Source organism: Colias eurytheme, chromosome 18 (genome assembly GCF_061535395.1).
Source record: "Colias eurytheme isolate Ceu_HAF_F1 chromosome 18, ilColEury1 Martin Lab GWU primary, whole genome shotgun sequence".
Lineage (NCBI taxonomy): Eukaryota > Metazoa > Arthropoda > Insecta > Lepidoptera > Pieridae > Colias > Colias eurytheme.
The window spans coordinates 1,687,925-1,712,746 of NC_142997.1; the positions used below are offsets into that span (position 1 = coordinate 1,687,925).

At 33.2% G+C, this 24,822-nt stretch overlaps 1 protein-coding gene across 1 annotated transcript in view; it reads left to right on the forward strand.

The window, feature by feature from the left end:
- The first annotated feature begins 594 nt into the window (after positions 1–594).
- Positions 595–24,822, forward strand: part of side-VII (sidestep VII transmembrane protein) — a 32,913-nt gene continuing 8,685 nt past the window's right edge. The window contains exons 1-10 of the mRNA XM_090112694.1: positions 595–655; positions 1,074–1,206; positions 2,087–2,295; positions 7,894–8,004; positions 8,321–8,524; positions 10,117–10,268; positions 14,859–15,006; positions 15,470–15,600; positions 18,670–18,829; positions 19,219–19,322. Coding sequence (XP_089968820.1) covers positions 595–655; positions 1,074–1,206; positions 2,087–2,295; positions 7,894–8,004; positions 8,321–8,524; positions 10,117–10,268; positions 14,859–15,006; positions 15,470–15,600; positions 18,670–18,829; positions 19,219–19,322 — 1,413 coding nt within the window. The remainder of the gene's footprint in view (positions 656–1,073; positions 1,207–2,086; positions 2,296–7,893; positions 8,005–8,320; positions 8,525–10,116; positions 10,269–14,858; positions 15,007–15,469; positions 15,601–18,669; positions 18,830–19,218; positions 19,323–24,822) is intronic.

Consider the following 24,822-nt stretch of genomic DNA (forward strand, 5'->3'; position numbering starts at 1 on the left):
ATAGCAAAATAAACTAGAATATCCAAGGATACAGACAGGCAACTCGACATTCGGAAATTAATAGCATTTCCCTAGTTTCGTATACCGTTGAACGTAGAGGTTATGTAATAGCTGATAGCTTGTAGACAGCGTGGTAGAATCAGATAACATACGTTTGATTGATAAAGTATTTGTGTTTGGGTGTATACCCACCAGTGTTGTTTTAATCAGATTGTTATATTTTTATGTAAAACAGGTAAAGGGACTTACAAAATGTGAAGTTACGTTTTATATATTAAGCAAATGTATTTTATAAATTACCCCGTTAAGTTTGTCTTAGATAAAATATGAACAACGTATCAAATCTTGTTACAATAATATAACATAGATAAAAATCTGTGATAAAAATAATGTAACGCGTATAGTTTTTAAAATCTATTTCAACTGCATACGACCCGTGTAACTAACAGCTCGAATAAAAATAATTCTACAAACCAATAACTGCCATTTTCATTTAGTATCTAGAGACGTAAAACGTTCCTTGGATGGCGGTTTAAATAGAAAATTTTCTACTGGCTGCAACTTGAATCGAATGAATGGACCAATTGTGAGAGAATGCAGTGCGCTTTTCGTTATTGTCTCAATGCAACCGGATCCAAGGAACCGGACAACCCGGGTATATCCGGGCCATTCTGCCCGTCCGGGTGTTTGCTTTTCCGCGTACAAATATTTTCATAGCAGCTCACGGGATGGAAATACGTTATTTCACGTGGGTTTTGTTTCAACATTGTAGGTACCGTTTTTTAAATAAAAAGCTTAAGAAGAAAATCCACAAGAAATGTTATTTGTTTATTTATTGTACAAATTAAATAAATAGGACTTCGTTTCTTTTAATAAAGCAAAATTTGTAAATAGTTTTAGCAGAAAATAGGTGCCTACAAAGTTTTATGAGCTTTTATTTTTATGAGTAGGCATTATTAACATCGAATACATTGAAAATTACTTCATATTATTTGTATTATTCGACACAATCAGCTTCATATGTTTTACTCGTATAAACCTTATTATTTAAACTTATTTTCCTATCTTTACAGGACCAATATCACACATGGTGGCAGTAGCAGGGGAGCCAGTGTACCTACCATGTGATATCGCGACAGAAGACGAAGATGATGCAGTCCTACTGGTGCTATGGTATAGAGAAGACTTGGGCACGCCAATATACAGGTATTGATACTATTTTTATAACTGAATTTCAACTCCAGCAGCCAATATCAATAGAAACTTGTAACTATGCATAACATTTCAACCCAAAAATTCCAAGAAATTCCGAGTATATATTGCAATGGAGTGAGATGTAATTTTGTTATGAATACTGGTACATTTTGGTCAACAAGGAATGAAATTGCATTTTTATATCAATCTAGTGTGGAGGCTTTTAATTGTATTATCATTATCATTGTATATTGATTGTGAAGTCACTTATGTAACAGTAAAATTAGGTAAAATAAAGATCTCAGAAGACATAATTTAAAAATAATGTCTGTGTAATTGTTAATAAACAGACGAAATAGTAATTTCGTAATTTGTCAAATCAACACAGAATCAAAACGATAATGGATTGAAAGTTAACGCATTACTTTGAGCTAAACTCACGATATAATAATATACGATTTGAATACTCTCCGGGTAAAGGTTTGAAGCGGTCTTTGACTGGTAATCTTACCTAATGCAAAGATAAGCCCTTTGGTATGTCATTTTCTTCATTTTGTGTATTTGGAATATATTTTATTCAGGGAAAAGCAAATGTCGCGTCAAATTACCCGATGGTAACGGAAGGCAAATTATTGTGAATCGTATTCATATGAAATTGTGTTATAGAAAGTGTCCTAAAAAAGTAATCCTCAAAATGGTTGGTCAAAGTATGACATATCATCTTCGTTTTCTTGTTTTATGGTAGAAAGGGAAGCGCTTGACCATAATCTCGCCTGATGAAAGCTAAGATGTGGTCTAAGATGGTACGCGCTTCCACAGTAGGAACCGGTTCACTCTTCGCTTGAAGAAATTATTTATGAATATACCTCTATATAATTAATGAATTTCACAGCGTGGACGCAAGAGAGAAAGACTTCGGTATTGCGGAAAGATGGTCAGATGAGAGTGTATTCGCGTCTAGAGCATATTTTCTTCCCGAGAGAAGACCAGCGGAACTGGGCGTGGACCGCGTGCGACCCACGGACCAGGGCCTGTATAGATGCAGGGTGGACTTCAAACAGGCACAGACAAGAAATTCTAGGATAAACCTTACTGTTATTGGTAAGTCTTGTAGTTACTATATCATTTAGATTATGTTCGTATTATTTTATTGTTCTGATTATGTAGGTAAATATATTATTATTGCAATGAAGTAAGATGTAAAATGTATCGACAATTATTGCTGCAGTATTTGAAACATTATAGTAACTTTTATGAAAAAAATCTGTATTTCTTTAATGCGCACATAGAAATACAGAAGGAAAATAAAATGAGTAAGCTATCGTGCATCTTGTGTCGTTATTTTTGTCACGTATCGTTTTTTAATCGTCTTCATCTTCCATTATTAATTCGAACGTGTTCAATTTTATATTAAAGATTTATTTCCCTTGTACCTTTCAAGTTTTAGGGTATTAGTATCTACCACCATTGAAGCCATATTATTAAAATAATGAAATGCATTTATTAGCAGAGTTCCTTTCACAAGCCAGTGGCCAAACTATTATAATGTCTACCAGTAGGTAACAAGTCACGTTATATTTTACGCTACCGTGATATCTTTATAGCCAACATTATAAGGCCATATATCAAACAGAAAGATAAAATTGCATTTTACAGAGATATATGACTCGTGTGAACCTTATGCAAATAACGAGCAATTTGAAACACTAGTTTTGTACAATTTGCCTTAGACATAATATTAAACTGTACCTTTTCATATTATAATGGCTACATTGAAATACGACGGCAGTTAAATTAGTACGTACTTAGGGACAATAGAAAATAAAATATAATGACAATTCGTATATTATTTAAATATGCTAATGGAAAGACCTATTGTTGTTAGGTAAAAAATATTCTGAGAATTGTAACTGAAAAATTGTATGTTGTTATGTACTAAATAGTAAAATGTTCTTTCTGAGAGTTTAAGTTTAAGTTCTGAGGTACATACTTCTATCTCCGAATACGTGTATTATTTACTAAACTGTTAGTTTTTGTAATGTTTCACAATATCTACAATATTTAACTGACTACAGATAGTTAAGATTAAAAAAGTTTAAGAATTATTTTATGCCTGTTTTAAATCTACAAAAAAATTTCTTTCGCCAATCGTCAATGCAATAAAAATATATTATAATGTACCTAGGTACATGAAAAACTACTGTTCAATCTAATATCGAGGTAGTCTGATAACCTGCAGTCTCTTAATATAATTCATGTTTTATAATATCGAATAACAATCAGCTATCATAGCAGAACAAAAATACACCTAATAGGTATATTATGACACGGTCGAGTAACATTATTTACACAACCCATGTAAAATATTTTAAAATAAAATATGATGTGTGTCTTCCACAATATTATACAATATTTTGTGAACGGAACACGTCTGCAGAATAAGTAGACGTATACTCTTTATGCAATTAAATACAGCTTAAAAAGTTGATATAAAATATATTTAGAAAAATAACAGGCATCCATCTTGATGCGAACATATTATTGTAATGAAACCAAATTAATTTTGATTATATTATGTTGTTATCATAGATATCAATATTTACGTGTGATAAATAATAATTAATCAATCGGGTATTTCCAATGACGACGGTAGACTGATTAATGCAAGAAAATCCACAATATTATTAAACTGATGTTTTTCTGGTATTTCCGAGTTTTATCAATTCCTGGTAATTAATGTGAAACATAGAATCGTTATAACAATAACAATCATTTTTAGTTTCATATTGTTTTATAACGACTATTTTTTATTAAATTAAAACCAATGTTTTTGTAGTTTGAAATAAATTTTATTCTTCCTATTTTATTTGGATTATTGTTAAAATTATTCATGGTATGAAAGCTTTTATTTTATCTTCTTTGTACAAATATTTATGTAATCATTTTATCATTTAACTAAACCCATACTTTATTTTATCACAATTGAATAGAAGTATCTATGCTTAGATTCTCAGATGTTTTATAAGCTTCAACAAATACAATTTTACGTTATTATGAAACCACTACATAATAAAATGTAGGGATTTATTTAAACGAATTACAATTCCATCCCTTTGTAAATAAAATAAAAGATTTAAATCCAAATCGGGTCACGCCAAAATATATTTAAAACTTACATAAATTTCAAAATTACCCCGCATTCTTTGCATACAACTTTAGTATCTTTTATTTAAGCTCGTAACATTTGAAATATATTCAGAATAAGATTATTTAAAGTCACATACAGCATCACAAAGGCGAAGAACAAAAAACCTCCCTTTCAAGCAAATAAGGCCATTATTACCTACTTCAGCAAAGAGCTTAAAATAAATAGCTAGTCTTTATCATAATGCGCTTTTAGTACAGCTTTTGCGACTTCATAATCGTTTTGTGAGTAATATTTTATTATTTCAAAGGCTTAAGATTGTGGAGCGAACATTAAGCGGGAGTCAATGGGACACTTTCATGTTAATGACACTTAAATTTCGTGCTTAATATAACGTCATTTATTTGCTAATTGAAAGTAAATTTAATCTTATTGAATAGTGAATTTATTAGAATCTTTAGTCTAGACTTCGATTCAATTAATGGTATTAAAATTAGATTTTTTTGATAATGGATTCGTATAAAGCATCTTTTTTATTGTTTTATGTCAAATTGCGAATTATGTAGGTACAACGTCTAATCATACTCATATAGATAGTTAGATTTTTTTAAATTAAGCAATTATAGAAGAAAAATAAAATTACGTATTAGAAGAAAGAGTATGCCAATATGGCCCTTTTTATAATTTATTATCTAACCTTCATATACTGAAATAAAAGTATTCAGTCTATAAAGCAAGCTCCTATAGTCTTTCATAGATATTTATTGTGGACCATTATGAATTTACAGATATGAATTACCTTATGTTTAACACGTTCACTGCGGCACCTAAAATGCCAAACTTACCGTTGTTGCGGCATGTCTTCCATACTTCACATCGGCAAGTTCACCACTGTGCGTCATGAGCCATTTTTATCACATCGCACCTTCTGACTTTGAAGGTTAATAATTTCATGAAATTTCAAGATATTTCAAAAAATTTTTTTTCAGATAATAGTATATATAGTCTAGTATATACCGCATGAATAGCTTTTAGTTTGACCGAATAGTTTAAAAGATATGAGGGAAAATGTAAACCCCTGATTTTGTGAAAAATTATTTGCCATCCCGCACTGCGTTGATACGGCATGTTTACAGTAATAGCGATGGGAAACACTGTAAAATAAAACATCGATATCGATATAAATCAATTTTGTATATTTCAGTCTGTTTGTTAACAGATAACGAGATCGTCGATACAAAAAAAAAACACATATAAAACAAGGTACTTGATAGAGTACTATCAGGAAATTGTTCAGTAACTTTTGTTTTAATTTGTTCAGTAACTTTTGTTTTAATGTTTTATATTATTTTCACAACTGTCATCACATTTTTGCATTTATGCTACGAAATAAAAAAAAGTAAAAAAACTAAAGCCTTTAAAGTATCATTGTCATTTAAAAAAACTCAAAAGAAAAGTGCTTCGGTCCTGGTGCATCACTATGCGAGACTGACACGCGGCGCGCTCGCAGTACAGTGCGGCATGAGGTGCTTGTCCATGGCAAAATATTTGACATGCCACACACAAAAGAAACGGTTTCTTTTCTATGCGTTGGTCCAATATTTTGCCATACGATTTTTAAACGAAATTGAGTCCTACTTCAAACTGTGATCACAAAAATATATTTGTCTCTTTTCTAGTCATTGATTAACATATAAAAAACTTCGCCGCATCACGGTGAAAACTGCGATTTTGGGCGCCGTACTGTGGTGTAGTCGCTGATGGCCCGATACTGGACATGCCGCAGTGAACGTGTTAATATTTGCTACGAATAAGAACAAAGTCAAGCAAACATTAAGTCGATAAATATTTTGTAAGCATGTATTAGTCATAGAATAGATGCTTACAATATATTTTTATGCGGGAATTCTTTCCACATTTACTAAAAAAATTACATATTATCAGTATGGGATTTAACGCCCCATTCAATTCTCTTTATTATAAACGCTATCATAAAAAATAAACAAAATATTGAGCAATTTATTGTGACATGAACCAAATTTCATAAACGAACAAGAAATGTTTTTTTCAAAAAAGTCTATTTTTCCTCAGCGCGCTTAATCTCGCACTTTTGGATTTGTGCCAAGTGAACTTGGTCTTATAAATTGTATATTCGCAAAATTTCGTGTAATTGTATCAAAGATACTGGATATCTGGCCAATATACATTAGCGACTTATTGAATAATATTTTTTAATCGGGCAATCGTTGCCACAGTATTTTAATAACTCAGGCCCCGGAATCACAATAGAAAATCTATTTTGTCGTGGACCGATCAGGCCGTTCGGGGCTCAATGGGTTAATATGTACTTTAATTGATAACATTATAGTAACTTTTATGAAAAAACAAAATTAAATTTTATACACATGTAAGTAGGCAATAAATCGTTACAAATAAATAGAGTAATAATGTTTAACTTCATAAAAACTAACCTGAAATAAAGATTGCTCAAAGGTTAGTGTGAAGTATAAAATATCCAAAAAGCAATTTACTGAATATCCTTTGAAAGGATCTTAAGTAGGACACTTTGTGTGTTCCTAACGCATGAAACTTATGCTCCGGGGAGCCCTTCCATTATTACATGACCTGGGGAACCCTAATAAATATCGATTCCGTATAGGCGAAAGATGTTTAGCTGAGATAATGCACGACGCAATTTGTCACACACAAAAATTAAGGAGCTTTCTCCCTATAATATTCGTATGACAGTAAAAAGAAAATAATAAAATATTTTCATGTAAAGTTCAGTAGTTAATTCAGAAATTATGCCAATATGGTATGATTTTTTTAAACGTTCATCTTGATAGTTTTATTTATTCCAAAACAATTATACTGTGTATGTGTCAGTCACGTACCGTACAGGCAGTCTCGCTTTCCTTGCGTACTGTACAAGTATTTTAAAAATCCTCTCAAATTTCATCCCAATAAAAGTTAATATATACCCAATTAATCAAGTTCTTTCTAGTTTGTTATTCGCACTTTCCATTTTAATTTAAACAAATTGTATTCAACCATTCCTTTCTCATTTAATCAACCCGTATTAGATTGTAACTAATATTGTATTAAGTAATATGAACATTTGAAATGTTGATAACTGAAAAGTCACTTGAGACCAACGAAAACCAGTGGCGCGTGTGATAACACCGAGGCATTAAACATGAAGCTTGCCTTTTGTTAATTATTGTACCTGAACTAATTTTGAGTTACTTGAGCTCTTGGCATTTTAAAATATTAAAAGTTAATTAATATGCTTTTAGTAGAATTTGTATAGATTATGTTGCTGTCTTTATAAATTAGCTATATTCAAACAAAGATAAACATTTTCTTGATGACTTTTGTATTTAGAAATTATGGATTTTATACGCGATTAATTTATTTTATTTCATTTACGCGGACGCGGACGTTTCGCACAGTTTGCAGCTGCTAGCGTGGTTACGGGAAGACTTTTTTATTACTTTCAATTTCCAGTTATTTTCATTGTTTTTTTTTCCTATACTTTATTTTCATTGTTCCAGTACCACCAAATAAGATGGTTATCACAGATGATATGGGTGACACAAAGCAAGCGATAGTGGGACCTTACGTCGAAGGCGACTCTTTCACGTTGAAATGCGATGTCTCTGGAGGTAACTTTATCTTACAAGTATTATTCAGAGTATTTCCTATAATTATATATCTATTTATTTTAATAAGAAATTGTCACGAGACACTTTGATACTATCTCAGCCATGTATTACTAATTAATAATTAATGATGAATGCATTAATTAATACGTTGATAATTATCGATAAGCTCCGTCTACATTTTATCAAAATCGATAAAATTGGTCGATCGACAAATTCGATAAATAATTACAAGTCTTATTACTACTACAAAGTATACGTAAACAGTTCATAATATTATATTGTTAAAAAAATTAAATATTATAAAAATTTATTCCAGGCCGACCCCGACCATGGGTAAAATGGTACCGAGACGAAGTAGAAATGGACACACCAGTAACAGTCCTACCGGGCGGGGCGGTCCGCGGCGTGCTCCGCGTGGGACCTCTCACCCGCACGGACGTCCGCGCCACACTGACGTGTCGAGCGTCGAACCATGTGCGCGCGCATCCTATTGAAACTACCCTCACTTTGGATATGAATTGTAAGTGCTCGCAATATTAGTAATTGTTATTAACTGTATTAATATATTATGTTAGTGTTGCGTTTAGTTTTGTAAGTAAAAAATTGTATATGTAGAATAATTTGGTGATGAGATGTACATATAGTTGCAAAGATGGGAAAGAAGTTGTTCTAATTGGAAGTTATATCCGTAATTTTTGACGTGACAACGTCTTATAATTCGATAGAGCCGGCTGCACGCACGAAAAAATATGACTCATGCGGCGTTACCTCGCTCTGAGGCGTTCCGTGTAAGGCTTGAAGTGCGAGCGAGAGCGCGGAACGAGCGACAAAGAAGCACAATCGGACGTTGTCACGTTCAACTATCGTCAGTAAACCTACTTTACAGACAACCAATTTTTTTTTCATATAATTTCATGAGTTACTAAGTAATGGGTACAGGACCCATCATTGAAACAGCTAAAAACTAACTTATAAAATGCAATTTACAAAAAAAAACAACATGTTTAAGTACTTTAGTTGACGTTTTAAATATCAGTTTCCTACCTTTTTTCAAAATTAATTGAATTCAATAATTTCCCTTCTTTCAACTCTATTTAAATAATTTAACATTCATGTCAATGTAACAAACGCTTACCTTTTTTCAATTTTAGTTCCATCCAACTTTCACAAATAAATAGTTTTCTTTACTAACACTGACCGAGACCCATTGAAACTATGCCCTCCCTGACCTACGACCGCACGTTTTATCCCCACGTTATATGTTAAGCGTACGTCAAAGAGATTCTTTGTCGGTTGGATTTCAAGCAACTCTCCAGTCTTAACTATGTGCCAGAAGCACTCGCAGAGTTCTTTAAAATCTTTCGACAATTTTGACCTAAATGCCGTGATGCTAAAATGTTTTCGCTTTGCTAACGTCTCGTCGTGGGAAGTTAAGGAATATAGCTTCTTATTTTCTGCATGTATGAATATTTTTCAAGATGTTTTTACGTTGATGCCTTCGTAGTAGCTGACATGAATATTTTAGTAGTGAAATATGATTTGTGGTTTGGAAAATTTATTTTTCATTGATTGATTTTAGGAATTAGCTAACGATGACATGATAAGTTGATTTTTTCCTAGGGTATTGATTCAGACTGATATTTAAATAGCTTACTTTCCACAGAATACGACATAGAATTTTCCTATTTTCAACTGATTTCAATACAAGGAGGATCAATTCGACTGTACTTTTTTATTTTGTTTTGTACTTCAGACTTTTGACTGGGTGCAGATATAGATGATTCTTTTTTATTTGCAAGCTGTTTATTTGAGCCCATGTTATTCTTTTCTACTTTTGACCATTTGAAGTCAAAATATTTGTCAAAAAAAATTGGTTGTCTGTAAAGTCGGTTTACTGACGATAGCTGTTGAACGTGACAACGTCCGATTGTGCTTCTTTGTCGCTCGTTCCGCGCTCTCGCTTGCACTTCAAGCCTTACATGGAACGCCTCAGAGCGAGGTAACGCCGCATAAGTCATGTTTTTTCGTGCGTGCAACCGGCTCTATCGAATTATAAGACGTTGTCACGTCAAAAAATGTTTCTTTTTAACAAAACTTCCCACTTGTCCCTAGTCCCCCCGCTCACAGTGCACATCCTGGGCTCGAACCAGCCGCTGTCCGCGCGGCGCCGCTACGACCTGCTCTGCCAGAGCGCCGGCTCGCGACCGCCCGCTTCCATCACGTGGTGGAAGAATGGACATAGGATTAATAATGCTAAGGAAACGGTAAGTTGTGTACTGTACTACTGTGCTCAGTCCCCCCGCTCATAGTGCACGTGCTGGAAGAATTCATCACGTGGTGGAATAACGGACATAGGATCAACAATGCCAAGGAGACGGTGAGTTTGGTTTTAACTGTAAACAATACTAACTATACCTATTAATTCGTTTTAAATTAAGAAAAATAATGAATAAAAAATATGTGAGTAAAATTTTGAATTTTTGACGATATTCCGTTTTCGCTTACGAGCTTTTACGATCCGATTTCGATATAAATGAACAATATTACGAAATCTCGTGCATCAGAAAATTAATTAACTTTTAATACCGTTGGGATTAAATTTGAAGTTTTATGTTTCGCATTTAATTTTTCTCTTAACGAAAGCCAAAATCTATTAAACGATAAGATAAATACGCTATTAAACGAGACAATTTATTAGCAATTCTTATTTAATACGAGACAAAACAAAAGTAATAGAAAAATAATCGTCATTGCAATCTGCGATGTTTTCCCAATTTAGGCAAAACAAATTCAATTAATCATGGAGAAATACATGCTTTATCTTTGATTAAATTAATCAATCTCTAGTCCTGTCAACACCGTCCCTGAAGATTTTGGATAATGAGCTGTGAAATCAGGTTATGTTTCGGTTTTGTAACAGATTTGAGATCACATCAAAAGTATCTATATAAATTTATCGAATTTATCCCATTTTCTAAATATTCTTTTTCTTAATTCTTAAACTTACACCATTTAAACTATTAGTATCTATTTGCAACAACTTACATTTAAACTATTAGTATGTCTTAGGAATTTTAGTATGTTTTCTTGAATCTAGCAAAGCTTTTTGTTATCAACTCGTTTCTGAGATAACAGTGCCGTCACTTTAAAAGCAGTTTATCACGATGTTCTATCGCATGTTTTACAACAGTCCTATTTGACCATCTAGCAATATTGTCTGCAATAGTTAGTGAACATTTTTATTTACTAAAACATTTCGACGTATTTTATTTGTATATGAAATTTTATCCCTTTATTCTCTCGCTTTGAAGATGAATTACATAAAATCGTATATCACTGCTCAATTTCATTCGCAAGTGAATTTTCTTGATATGATATTATTGAATTTGTGATTCATACAATATTTTTGTAATCGTAAAATGTGTTTTATATACTGAACAGCGATAATACTGTAAGCAAAAATGTGTAGAGGTTTTTAGCATTCCGGTAGTAATGTGGCTAATTAGCCAGAATTGACTATAGTTGTCTCATGTTCGCTAACAATAATTGAATTATGCTATTTTATTTTGACGTCTAATCGTGTGTGTGTTAGTGTGCCGTTTTCGAAGAACGAATATAATGGTAGTAACCCATCTCTACTTGTATCTAATATCATTGTCGAACACTATGTATCTCGGTGTTTCTTTCCTTAGTTCGTAGCTGTACTGAAAATTAAATTAATTCCACACTTCCATTACCGGACGTCCTCTGTACATAAACCGATCTTTACAAAGCTAATTTTCGTCCGCGGAATTTATGGGCCAGTAATCTTTATTACCATAAGGAACAACATCACTAAAATAGGGGCACGTAAAAGTAATAAATGTAGATTGAATGGGACATTTTGCGCCTGGGGCACGCTCAGATTGCTCGTAAGGGACCCTGGCGGGAGTCTGGCTTCTTTCGAGTTTTATCTGATGCTTGTGATAATGTAGGAATCGCGGGAATACTTCGTTGACATTTTTCTGTTCAGTGGAATTCGCTTGCTGGAACTAATAACAGTGACTTTATATAAGAGTGTTCTTACAACGTCTAAATCTTTGTCTTCATAATATGTTACGCGGATATAAGACTTATTGTTTTATTATCAAAAGTAATTATAAGATACGTGTTATTGATATAATCTGGTAAAAACCGCATAATATAATCATAATTAATTGCACAATATTGTGTCATCGATTAGAAAATACATACATCTATATAAACAATACTAGGTTTCCGCCCGCGGCTTCGCCCGCGCAGTCAAAGAAAAACCCGGATAGTTCCAGTTCCCGTGGGATTTCCGGGATAGCGTCATTTTCCCGGGATAAAAAGTCCTATGCCTAGCCTATGTCATTTCTCGGGTATCAAAATATCTCCATACCAAATTTCATGAAAATTGGTTCAGTAGTTTAGATGTGATTGAGTAACAGACAGACAGACAGAGTTACTTTCGCATTTATAATATTAGTATGGATAAAAGGTAATAGGTAGGTATATTATGTTGCTAACCGTTCCTTATATTGAACCACTATAGAGATTTCGTGGAGATCGATATATTGGGAGCATTTATTGAAATCATTTTGTATGATATCAAGTAAACATAATATTACCAAATTATAAGTTCTTTGGAAAATTACTAGTCTGATTTCGTTTTGTATTATTTATTTTTCACTTGAAAACATCAAAGAAATTTTATGTTTCTATATTACAGTATTCACATTTTCTATGTCTATAAATCTCAGAATTAATGAAAACATAACAGGTTTATTCTCGCTTCTATAAAAGTAATATTATTATTGTCTTTTTAAACTTATATTATATTAAATTGATAAATTTATAGGTATTCATTAAATTGTTTTTACGTACCTACTTAAATCGTACCAAAGAGTATAAAGGATTACAGAGCTTAAAACCACCTTCAATGAAATTCATTAAAATAAATAGGCAACAGATTATCTTAAATCGATAAGGATTAGACCGAATTAATTAGTTTTTCAAGCAAACTCGCTTCATGTTTATTTTCAAGGAGTTCGATCTACGTATTTTTTTCAGTAATGTTGTTGGTATCATTATTTAAATCTATAATTTATTCTTTAAGAATCCATAAAAATTCTAATGGACAAGGAAAACGTGAGTAATTTCAACCAAATTTTCAAGGTATATATTTTTTTCATGAAATATACAGATAATAAAAATAGGCCTTGTTACTACGTGCCCTGTCAATATAAAAAGCTCAAAATATGCACATACTTATCTACCTACTAGGGAATCTAACCCATAAATAGTATGATGTATAATTTTTTAATCTACTATATAAAAATAAGTCGGGTTTTCCTTCCTGACGCAATAACTCCAGAACGCACGAACCGATTTCCACGGTTTTGCATTCGTTGGAAAGGTCTCGGGCTCCGTGAGGTTTATAGCAAAGAAAAGGTGTCTCTGGTGGCGAAACGGAGTTAGTCGGGTTTGCTAGTTGATTATAAAACTATGTCGACCTTCGTTCTTAGATAATAGTTTAAGGTGTAGGAAAATGCTCATTTAAATCAAAATATCCCGTTAATTTTTCCATGAAGACTTCTGCATTGTGTTCAAAAATACAGACTTATAATCAAGTGTGTAAATATAATTCAATTACAACTAGCAAAATATGATGAACATAGCAACTTACATTTTTACAAACAAGAACACATTAGTCCTCAAAATGCAAGTGCATCATTTTAAGTATTTCAATTCTGTTTTATATCATAATAATGCATGTGAAACTAAAACATTTGAAATAGAACAACATCATATATCTTTCGTGAATAAAAAACACAAGCTACATACAAGTTATTAAACATTATAGATGAACATATTGCTTTAATGTTCTCACCAAGGCCATGTTGATCATTTCATGTAACATTTGATTATGTATTGTAATATCGTAATTATTAGTAAAACATGTAACACATGTAAGACAATATTGGACATAATGAAATTCTCAAAGCGATTAATTTAAACGAAGCTCTTCGCATGCCTGTTATTAATATTAATTTTAATTAAATATCAATTTATATCTTTTGAGGCGTATGTGTAGTCGTGTTTACATAAAATTTGTAATATAATATATTATAATATAATGTTTCAATAATAATAGGAAAGGCTCTTTTCCTTTGTTAATTAGAGCGATTATTATGAATAGTGAAACTGCGCTTTTGAAAATACAAAACTGTATTAAATTAATTATTCAAACGATTCCCTAATACATGATATTGGTAATATGGTAAAGATTGCATATTATAATAATGATTTTTATAATTTTGTAACTAATATTATGAATACGAATAATTTACAGTACTCCCAAACTGATAATGCGCATAAAAAAATTCGTCACTATTCGGCAACCGTCATATTCCCCGAGCCTCCGAAGACGATAATATGTATATACAATTATACATATCGTCTTCGAATGATGAATAAATATTTTACCTTACATAATTATTTTACCATTACAAAGCTGCAACATTATTCAACTCGCTAGAGTTTATTATAGATTTTAATCTCCCATAGCAAATCTACAATAATAATATTATAAAGAGGAAAACTTTGTTTGTTTGTTTGTTTGATTGTAATGAATAGGCTCATAAACTACTGGACCGATTTTAAAAATTCTTTCACCATTCGAAAGCTACATTATCCACGAGTAATATAGGCTATATATTATCACGCTAAGACCAACAGGAGCGGAGCCACGCGGGTGAAACCACGCGGCACAGCTAGTATATAAATAAGCATGTAAAAAGTAATTAAATAAAGTAAATTAATTTAACTCTAGGTCACATTTTTATCAACAGTTATCAACAGACGGCAACACAACAACCTCCACAGTGTCCTTACAACTGACGAAGTCGGACGCGGGCGCGAAGCTCGCGTGTCGCGCGTCCAACCCGCAGATGCAGTCCACACCGCCCTTGGAAGATGACTGGATATTGGATATACAGTGTAAGAATGTGACTATTTAATCTATACTATATGTAATATTAATTGATTTATATATTTAGTTAAGTATTATATATTTTATTCTTGTAATTTTCAAGTTTCGGCTTGGATTCTTATTGCGGACAACACCATTCTTTTTCGTGCACTAAAACAACTAAAAACTGAAGCTCAGGCTACAATATAAATCATTAAATATCAACGAACCATTACGTGTTATTAGTTCTTTTTTATGTACCTCATAAATCACTTTCTTCAGTAGACTGAAACTTAATTTAATATGAATTAGCATTAATGTAGCTTTTTACGGATTCTAAGAGAATGAATAATGTTTGTGTAAAGGTCATATTTCCAAGTTTTAGGTTACAGACTATTTAGAGCTCACAAAGTCGCAGAACACAATTTCTAGAAGAAAGTTTTTTTTCTTCAGTAAATTATATAAAAAAAAATAATTATGTTTATTCTACAGATGTTCCAGAAACAGTAGTGCGGTTAGGAACGAATCTGGACCCAAAGAACATTCGAGAAGGAACAGACGTTTACTTCGATTGTATTATAAAAGCACATCCCTATGTCTACAAAGTCGAATGGCGGCATAACGTAAGTGCAAATATACCTTATTTATACATTATATTTCATTCTTTTCCCAGTATATATTCCTATCTAGGTCAGATCCTAGTCATATTTTTAACATCAATACATTGAGTAACTATGTACTACGTATATACTAGAGAGGACATCGCTACTACACTATTTGTAACACGAGTTAGAGCCAATTGTCTCAAACCAACTTTTTGAAGTGAAAACTTCTTTAGCGGCGTTGGGTATAAAATCTTAAACTCGCGTCAGGACACGTGACCTGATCGAAAAAGCGTAAGACGGATGGATATCAAACATGCTGAACGTTAATAATCAAGTTTTCACTTCTGCCGGCACTCCCGGAGTGCAACCCGTCTTTTTTTTTGTTACATTGATTGGTTCTAATTTATAAGTAATAAGAGGCAGAATATCTTCTTAAAGCCGGCAATACGATCGCAGTGTTCCTAACGCTGTGATCGTCATGGGCGGCGTCTATCACCTACCACCAAGTGAGTCGCCTGCCCTATTGCCAGGGTTATTATAAAAAAAAAAAAAAAAATCTACAAAGTGACTATTTATCTACTCACTAGCCGCCCGCACCGCCGCTTTTGTCGCACAGATTTTGTTCGTGGTGTTCTCTCTATACGTAGTAATAATACCTCAATACATCAATAACGTTTTTAATATAAATTTCTAAACAAAAAATACGAGTGTAAACAAACGCCAAATTCTATATCTGTATTAATAAAACATTGTCAAATTAATTCCACGCTTTGATAATACTCGAGTTCTCATAAATATTTGATTTTGCAAATAAATTGGCTATTTAAATGGTTCTTATTATGTAAATATTTGGCCCTACCGTCATCATATTCAGATTCTAATGTAAATTATTGCTGATAATTAAATGTTTTTGATTTTTGATGGACAAACAAACGCATGGCTATTCGCATAATATTACTTTGAATTGAATGTTCAACATTCCCTTTATTGAAGCTAATGTTTAAATGTAATGGAAGTTTAAACGGAATAATTGTATATTATTACTGTTGTGATATTTAAATTTACAAAACGGGAATGTACATTTCACATCGGTTAGAATTAATAATAAGATAATGTTTGATGTATATGTATAGCTAATCTCAATTGATGGTTTTAAAACATAAAAATAATATTATACATTTAAGTACAGATTTTCTTCATTCATTTTTATTTTAACCAATCTTATAATGTAGGTAGCAAACGCGAACGCATTTATGCAAAATCATGATAGACCACTAAGTAATAAGGAAATTGAAACATAATGGTCTTGATTATTAAAAAAATATCGCGTCTATTATAACAGAGTGATAAATTACATGATAATATGTGATAATATTATGTACTTTTTATGTGTAAGTCGCTTTGTTATTTAAAAAAAAAACAGTGGAAAAACTTGAATTATAAATATGTTAATAAACAAAAATTTAATACTAAAAGACAAGCTCAGTTCAGAAGAAGGTTTAAGTATCCATTTAGTATAGTATTTATTTAAAAAAGCGTAACGGTATGATTTTTCCAATAAAATAGTTTAAGTCTCATACAAAACATGTTAAAGCGTCCCGACGCAAAACGCACGGACACAGGTGGCATGTTTCTGCACTTCCACCTTGGCCACGGACACCGGCGGCGCGACCGACGGCGCGACCGGCGGCGCGGCAAGTCGCGCGGCGCGGTAAGCACGCCACGGGCAGTTGCGTTCGCCGCCGCGACCAGTGTAGACGAGGAGACGAGATATAGCTTTATCAAAGTTAGCTCGACGTTGTTTGGAGAGTAGCAGCTTTTTTGCTCAAGATTTAATGTTTGGAAGATATAGTGGAGTACACGAATTAAATAGAAATCGTGTTACAGACGGAGAATTCCACCAAAAATATGAAAAATATAGGCATGATGAAAAATTATGTTGCGGGTGGCTAGACTTCCAAATAGCTGGTCTAGCTAGAATTTCTGCAATAAAAGCTTCCGTCTCCATTTTCGCGAAAAAAAAACAAACTATTTTAAATTAAGTTCGCTCCGGGAGTAGTCGCCGCGTCTGCCGCTCGACTCCGTGGCCTGCGCCGTAATAACTCATACATTTGTTTCGATCGCTAGTCGTGCCGCGCGATTCGCTCGGGGAAATTCGCCGGTCGTCTCGCTGGTCGCCGCTGCGCGTGGCATGCCCAGTACATTTCCATACATTTGATTCATTCGCAAGACGCGCCGCCAGTCGCGCCGCGCGAATTTTCGCTATAGCGAATTGTCCGTGGCCAGCACGTTAGTGTGAAAGTGTTAAAGTTTTCGCATCGTCTCAGACTTAGATATAGTCTGCGTTGTTTTACACTGTAGATTGTGTAGCAGGTTGTTACACCAAACTCATTGTGAGTTAAAAGATACTAGCTAAAAACTTACTAAATATAATATTCGAAAAAACTTACTGAAGAACTGTAAATTCATAAACTGTGTTGTCGATAGCTTATTTTTGTATGTAAACTTATCATTAGCGCTTGTTACATTTGTTATCGCTCCAGTCAGGGGTTAAATATTTAGATTGTTACTCTTGATCACGATCTCGTCCAATGGTAAGACCTTAAATGGAATGCGCTTCCCTAGCACTCTACGCTTGAATCCATAAGATTGTATTCGTCAGGTGCTATACCTAATTTAATTATAAAGTTTTCAATATCAGCTTATAAGTTTTTGAGTTTATCCATTAAAAACCAATTTATGACTATCCTTTGTCAGTGTTATTTACCAATCTTATAATATTTTATTTTAACCAAGCATAGGGGTCATCGTTTAAACTCTGGTTGTAACAAAATGTATGTATCTTTAAAGTAGATCTGTAAATTCCATGTGTTTGTGTTTCTGAGTCAAATAAACTTTATTTTATTGAAGTGAAACTTTTTTATCGGGGTTGGACAAAAATTTTGTGTAACATTTTTGCGTTACGCCGTACGCGTCACATTTTTGCGTTACGCCATACTCGTGACATTTTTAAGGTCATAAAGAAGTTTCACTTCTTACGTGTGCACTGAGTACACGCATACATTTTTTTTATTATAATATTTCTAGGGCAAGATGCTCAGCCACAACGTGGGGCACGGCATCATCATCAGCAACCAGTCTCTAGTACTACAAGGTGTGGGCCGTAGTACTGCGGGCAACTACACCTGTGTCGGGTTCAACGCGGAGGGCGATGGGGAAAGCAAACCCTTCACACTCGATGTGCTTTGTGAGTTCACCATGGTGATCATTACGTTCATAATGATCGTCATCATCATTAACACAAACAAGATCAAATTCATCACTTTCGTCAAAATCGTGACCATAATATTCACTACCATAATAAACATCAACACAATATTTAACATACATATAAATATACTAAACTGAAAATACAGCAACCGACTTTATCCCCAACTAAATAAGGGTCAATGTTGCAGATTCATTACAAAGCTCCTTAAAAGCGAACACACAACAAAGAACCTAATCCCAACATAAATAAGCGCCAATGTTGCAACGCACTATAAAGCCCCTTACAAAGCAAACTTATGCTCAAACATGTCAAAGCTCACACAATAAGCAACCTTATCCCAATACAAATAAGCTCCACTATCGCAGACGCGCCGACGTGCCGCAGCGCGCAGCAGCGCGTGCACGGCGTGGCCAAACAGGAGCGCGCGCACATCACCTGCCATGTGGACGCCAACCCGCCGCTCGTCACTGTGAGTGCACTAGTATAGATAGCTAAATAGATATTATGTGCAACTAAATTAAATAAATAGATATAAACTTGAGATTATTCCATTATTATTATACAAGGAATTGCTGTTTCATTACTACTTTATCTATACCAATAATAAAATTGTCTATTTGTAATATAAAAATAACTACTTAATACTCGGTATATCGGTCTACCACAATTTTTTTGACAAGCTCCCGAATGGCTATACTAAAAAAAGGTAATTTTCCGAATGTAACTAATCTAAATGAAAGAGAAAATTTATTACAGTTAAAAAAAATCCTATGAAATAAAGTTATAGTTGAAATGTTGTCTCATACACATTACGTGCAAAGTACAAAAATATGAGCGTCAGTTTTTATTATACTTTAAATTTAATTTTTAATATAAAAAACATGATAGTTAATAATTGCTTTTCCGTAGCAATTAGATTCGTATATATGCTCTGCTACGGTTGCTACGAAGCGCTACGAAAGGCTTCTAATTAACGCTAACCAGTATCCCGATGTGCATTCAATGTGTTTTTTAACATTTTTACTGAAACTAATGCAGTGTACTTATAGTATACATATAATTTTAGCAGCATATTTTAATGCCGGTGTGGGGCGAGTAGCAATCGGTACTGCTTACAGACCCGAGAGCATTAGAGTTGCAGCCGCTATCGACGCCCTTAGCGAATCTGTGAGCTCATTCGGAAGCTGCACTCATTTATTTCTGCTGACAGACTTCAATATTGATTTAACAAGAACAGACAGGGGACAAGCCACTGAGTTCCTCTCTTTTGTGACGCAACAAAATTTACATCAACTCACTAAAGAGCCTACTCGGATCTCAAAAACTGCGCAAACCCTCTTAGATTTGATTATTACCGACAGCCCAGAAGTATGTGAAAGTATGAATATTATACACAATCGGGACCTTAGTGACCACGCTTTAGTTATATTAAAATGTAAAATTAAAAAATTAAAACCTGTTCCAAAATATAAATATACGAGATTATTAAAAAGTATTAATTTAGAAGAATTTAATAGAGATTTAGTTTCTTTACCTTGGAACTCAGTACAATACTCGAAAGACATGAACGAAATGACAAACATTTTTAACCAACTTTTAAATAAATTGTTTGATAAACACGCTCCAATCAAGAAAATTAAGATTAATTCATCGCCGCGTCCTTGGGTCACGAATACGGTAAGGACTATGATGTTACTACGAGACAAAGCACTAATAAGGGCGCGAAAAACTAAGAACGACGCACACTATCGCTTTTATCAAGACTTACGTAATTCAGTCATTAGTGCTTTGAGACGAGAAAAAACGGCATTCTTCACCGAGTATGTAAATAATAACAAAGGCAACCCGAAAGCAATGTGGAATTTTTTACGTCAAATTTCGATTACTGGCAAAAATAGGGATACAGATAGTTTACCGAACCATTTAAACGACGCTAATGCTATTAATAAATTCTTCCTCGATGTACCCGGGCAAACAATGATAAATAAAAATCTAATTAATTTTTATAACAATAATAATTTCGGCGTTAGTAATCAATTCAATATAGAGCCATGTACAATAGATCAAGTCAAAAAAATAATATCAGGTATACAAACGAACGCGGCTGGACAAGATACGATTAATATCGATATGATAAGGATGACTTTATCTGTAACTCTACCAATTATAACGCGGATGGTTAATACATCTATATCTACCCGAACATTTCCGGATGCTTGGAAAACTGCTAAGATAAAGCCTTTGCCAAAAAAAACAATTGTGGAGGAACTGAATGATTTACGGGCCGTCAGCATACTACCTGTTTTATCAAAAATTATTGAGCGAGTAGTTTGTAATCAATTAGTTAAATTTTTAGACAGTGAAAAAATCCTACCAAATGTTCAATCTGGGTTTCGAGCGAAGCATGGCACAGCTACAGCTTTAGCACACGTAACTGATGATGTCATATCATACAGTGATAATGGGATGGGTAGTATAATGATTTTATTGGACTTCACTCGTGCGTTTGACTCCATTGATAAGGAACTTTTGTTAGCCAAATTAAAGTACTACGGTGTTAATCCAAATGCTAGTGGTTGGTTCAGATCCTATCTATCCGATAGAAAACAGTTTGTTGTCATTGAAAATGAAGGAAGTTTAAATTATTCAAGAACTGAGCCAACTCCGCGTGGTTGTCCTCAGGGCTCAATACTCAGTCCGGTTTTATTCACACTGTACACTACTGACCTGATAAAACACATAAAACACGGTAAAGTACACTTGTATGCCGATGACACGCAGTTATATTACCCTATAGATCCCAAAAATTCAATAATCACAGAGCGTCAAATTAATGAAGATTTAGAACGGGTGTCAATGTGGGCTAAACAGAATGCTTTGGTACTTAATGGATCCAAATCCAAATACATTGTATTAGGTACAAAAAATCAAATAAAAAAAATAAAAAATCTTAATTTGGAAATAAAGATCGATAATAAACAGTTAGTTGAAGTGGATAAGGCTAAGAATCTCGGCATAGTTTTGGATGGACAGCTTAAATATGACGATCATATAAATCTCACTATCAGAAATGCCTTTTACAGATTGAAAGTCTTGTATGGTCTCAGGCAAGATCTATCAGAGCGGTCCAGAATAATGCTTACAGAGTCATTGGTTCTGTCCCACTTTAACTACTGTGATACGGTATATGGTCCCCGCTTGTACGCTAAAACTGAACGAGCAATTCAGCGTGTACAGAATGCGTGCGCTCGTTTTTGCTTCGGTATACCAAAGCGTGCACATATCACACCTTACCTAAATAACCGAAGGATCCTAAAGATGGCTGGTCGTAGACAGTTGCATCTAGCAGGCCTGGTACATAGATTGGTACACACTGGAGTTCCTGTCTACCTCTATGAAAAATTGAAATGGACCCAGGAGTACCATGGTAAGAATACACGAGGTAGAAGTAGCAATGCATTGGTAATACCGAAGCACCACACGTCGGGTTTTAAGGGTGGTTTCAAGTATTCTGCCTCGAAGATTTGGAATGACCTTCCTCCACCCTTGAAACTTAATATGTCATATATATCGTTCAAGCATAAATACAGAGTGATACTTTTGAGAAAACAAATATCAAACTGGACACCCCAATAAAGCAATTTGTTGATTGCGAATGTATGATATAATATTATATCCTTCTATATATTATTTATATGTTTTTAGTATTTAAGTAACAGAGTATTTACATAGCAATATCTGTTTATTTTATTTAATATAATCATAATATGTGCCTAATTATGTATAAATCTGTTATATCTATATATTAAAATATATATTATTTGTGATTAATTATCAATAAATAACAAGGCAAAAGATCTTTAGAACTGTAAATAATGTTTTTTGGTTGGTATTTGTATTTACATGTAAACTTAGTGAGCCTCGGAAATAAAAACTTACGGGCAGACTGAAAATCAGCGCTGTTCAGGTGTTAAAGCCCGACAGCATGGCTGAGTCCGACCCGATTGCCATATTGTAAACTATTGTGTATTTTTTTTTTTAGTAATATAAGTAGTTATTAAGTGTGTGTAACATGTGGCAATAAATATTTTTTTCTTTCTTTCTTTCAATGCTAAAACACTTCTAATATAATGTTATATGACAATAGTAAACAATATTAACGTAGAGCTTTACAAAAATGCAGTTTGTAGTATTAGAATATAATTACTATAATAATTTCCTTGAGAACATTAGAAGCAATGTAACATAATCTTGCGCACTCAATTTAACGAACATTCGTAACATTTTCCTATTAAAAAAATAATATAAGTACTAAGATATTTTATCATTAAAACTCTACAAGTGTTCAGCGTAGCAGCGCAATCATTGTTCAGTGGTTTACAAAAAAAATACTTACATTGAAATATATGGTTCAGGACGCTCTATAACACTAAAACATTACTAGAGTTACAAATTCGAGCATTTACTAATGGAAGCAAGAAGTTTCATAGTAAAACTTATAACTATTGGTCAACGGCCTTGCAAAATGCATCACTACCATTGAACACTAGAACATTAGAAGCAATGTATGTTGCAAATTCAAATTAACGTATAATATTAACTACCTACGTGTTCTTTATTTAAAAAAATGCTAATAAGGAACATTTAAATTTTAAAATAGCAATTTACTCCATTGAAATGTTACATTTTTTAGGCCTAACCTTGCATTTTTTAGAGGACGCAATTTTATGTTTTTGATGTGTAGGGGGGGTCAGTGAGTAGCTAAAACCAAGTTTGTGGGGTTGCCACCCTTGTCCCACGGCCGCCATCTTGAAAATAGCGGTTGAAATGGTTTTTACGATATATCTCTTAAACTATTTATCTGATAAAAAAAATTGTTAGCATTATTTGTTGCAAATTAAATTTTCTACAACTTTTGTCCAGTACCTTTTTGTCGTAGAACTATAAATAAAAAAGTTATAAGCGAAAACGTTCAGAAATTAGAGCTTTTTATATTTTTCAATAAAACTTTTTTTTATCATTTTACGAAGAAATGATATCAGACCATTTTTGTAGATTGTTTTTCGAGGAACAACTTTTATATATACAACATTTTTTCATTACGTCAATAGCTAAGGTTTTACAGCGCTCTGAAGTGAGTACTATTTTTCAGTACTCCTAACTATACATATAATGGCTATTGGCTCTTTTCCCAGACTCCAGAACAATGGAAGCACACTGCAGAACATTTCAGCCCTGCTTTTCGACGTAAAAAAAACGCGCTTCCAGACTTCAAGTCTGGAAGCGCGTTTTTCAGCGAATAATTAATTATTAATAATATTGCAAAATTAATTATTAATTATTAAAAATATTAAAAACAATTACTGATGACAAATTATTATTAGTACACACATAATATATGTATACTGTATAGTTAAGAGTACTGAAAAATAGTACTCACTTCGGAGCGCTGTAAAATCTTAGCTATTTACTTAATGAAAAAATGTTGTATATAAAAGTTGTTCCTCAAAAAACAATCTACAATAATGGTCTGATATCATTTCTTCGTAAAATGATAAAAAAAAGTTTTATTGAAAAATATAAATATCTCTAATTTCTGAACATTTTCGCTTATAACTTTTTTATTTATAGTTCTACGACAAAAAGTTACTGGACCAAAGTTGTAGAGAATTTAATTTGCAACAAACAATGTTAACAATTTTTTTTATCAAATAAATAGTTAAAGAGATACATCGTAAAAACCATATCAACCGCAATTTTCAAGATGGCGGCCGTGGGACAAGGGTGGCGACCCCACAAACTTGGTGATAGCTTCACACTGAACCCCCCTACACATCAAAAAAATAAAATTGCGTCCTCTAAAAAATGCAACCCCAAATGTAACTTTTCAATGGAATACTTAATTATTTTTGAGCGGTTCACAAAAAATGCATCACTTGCATTGAAGTATAATATGACTCAGCACACTC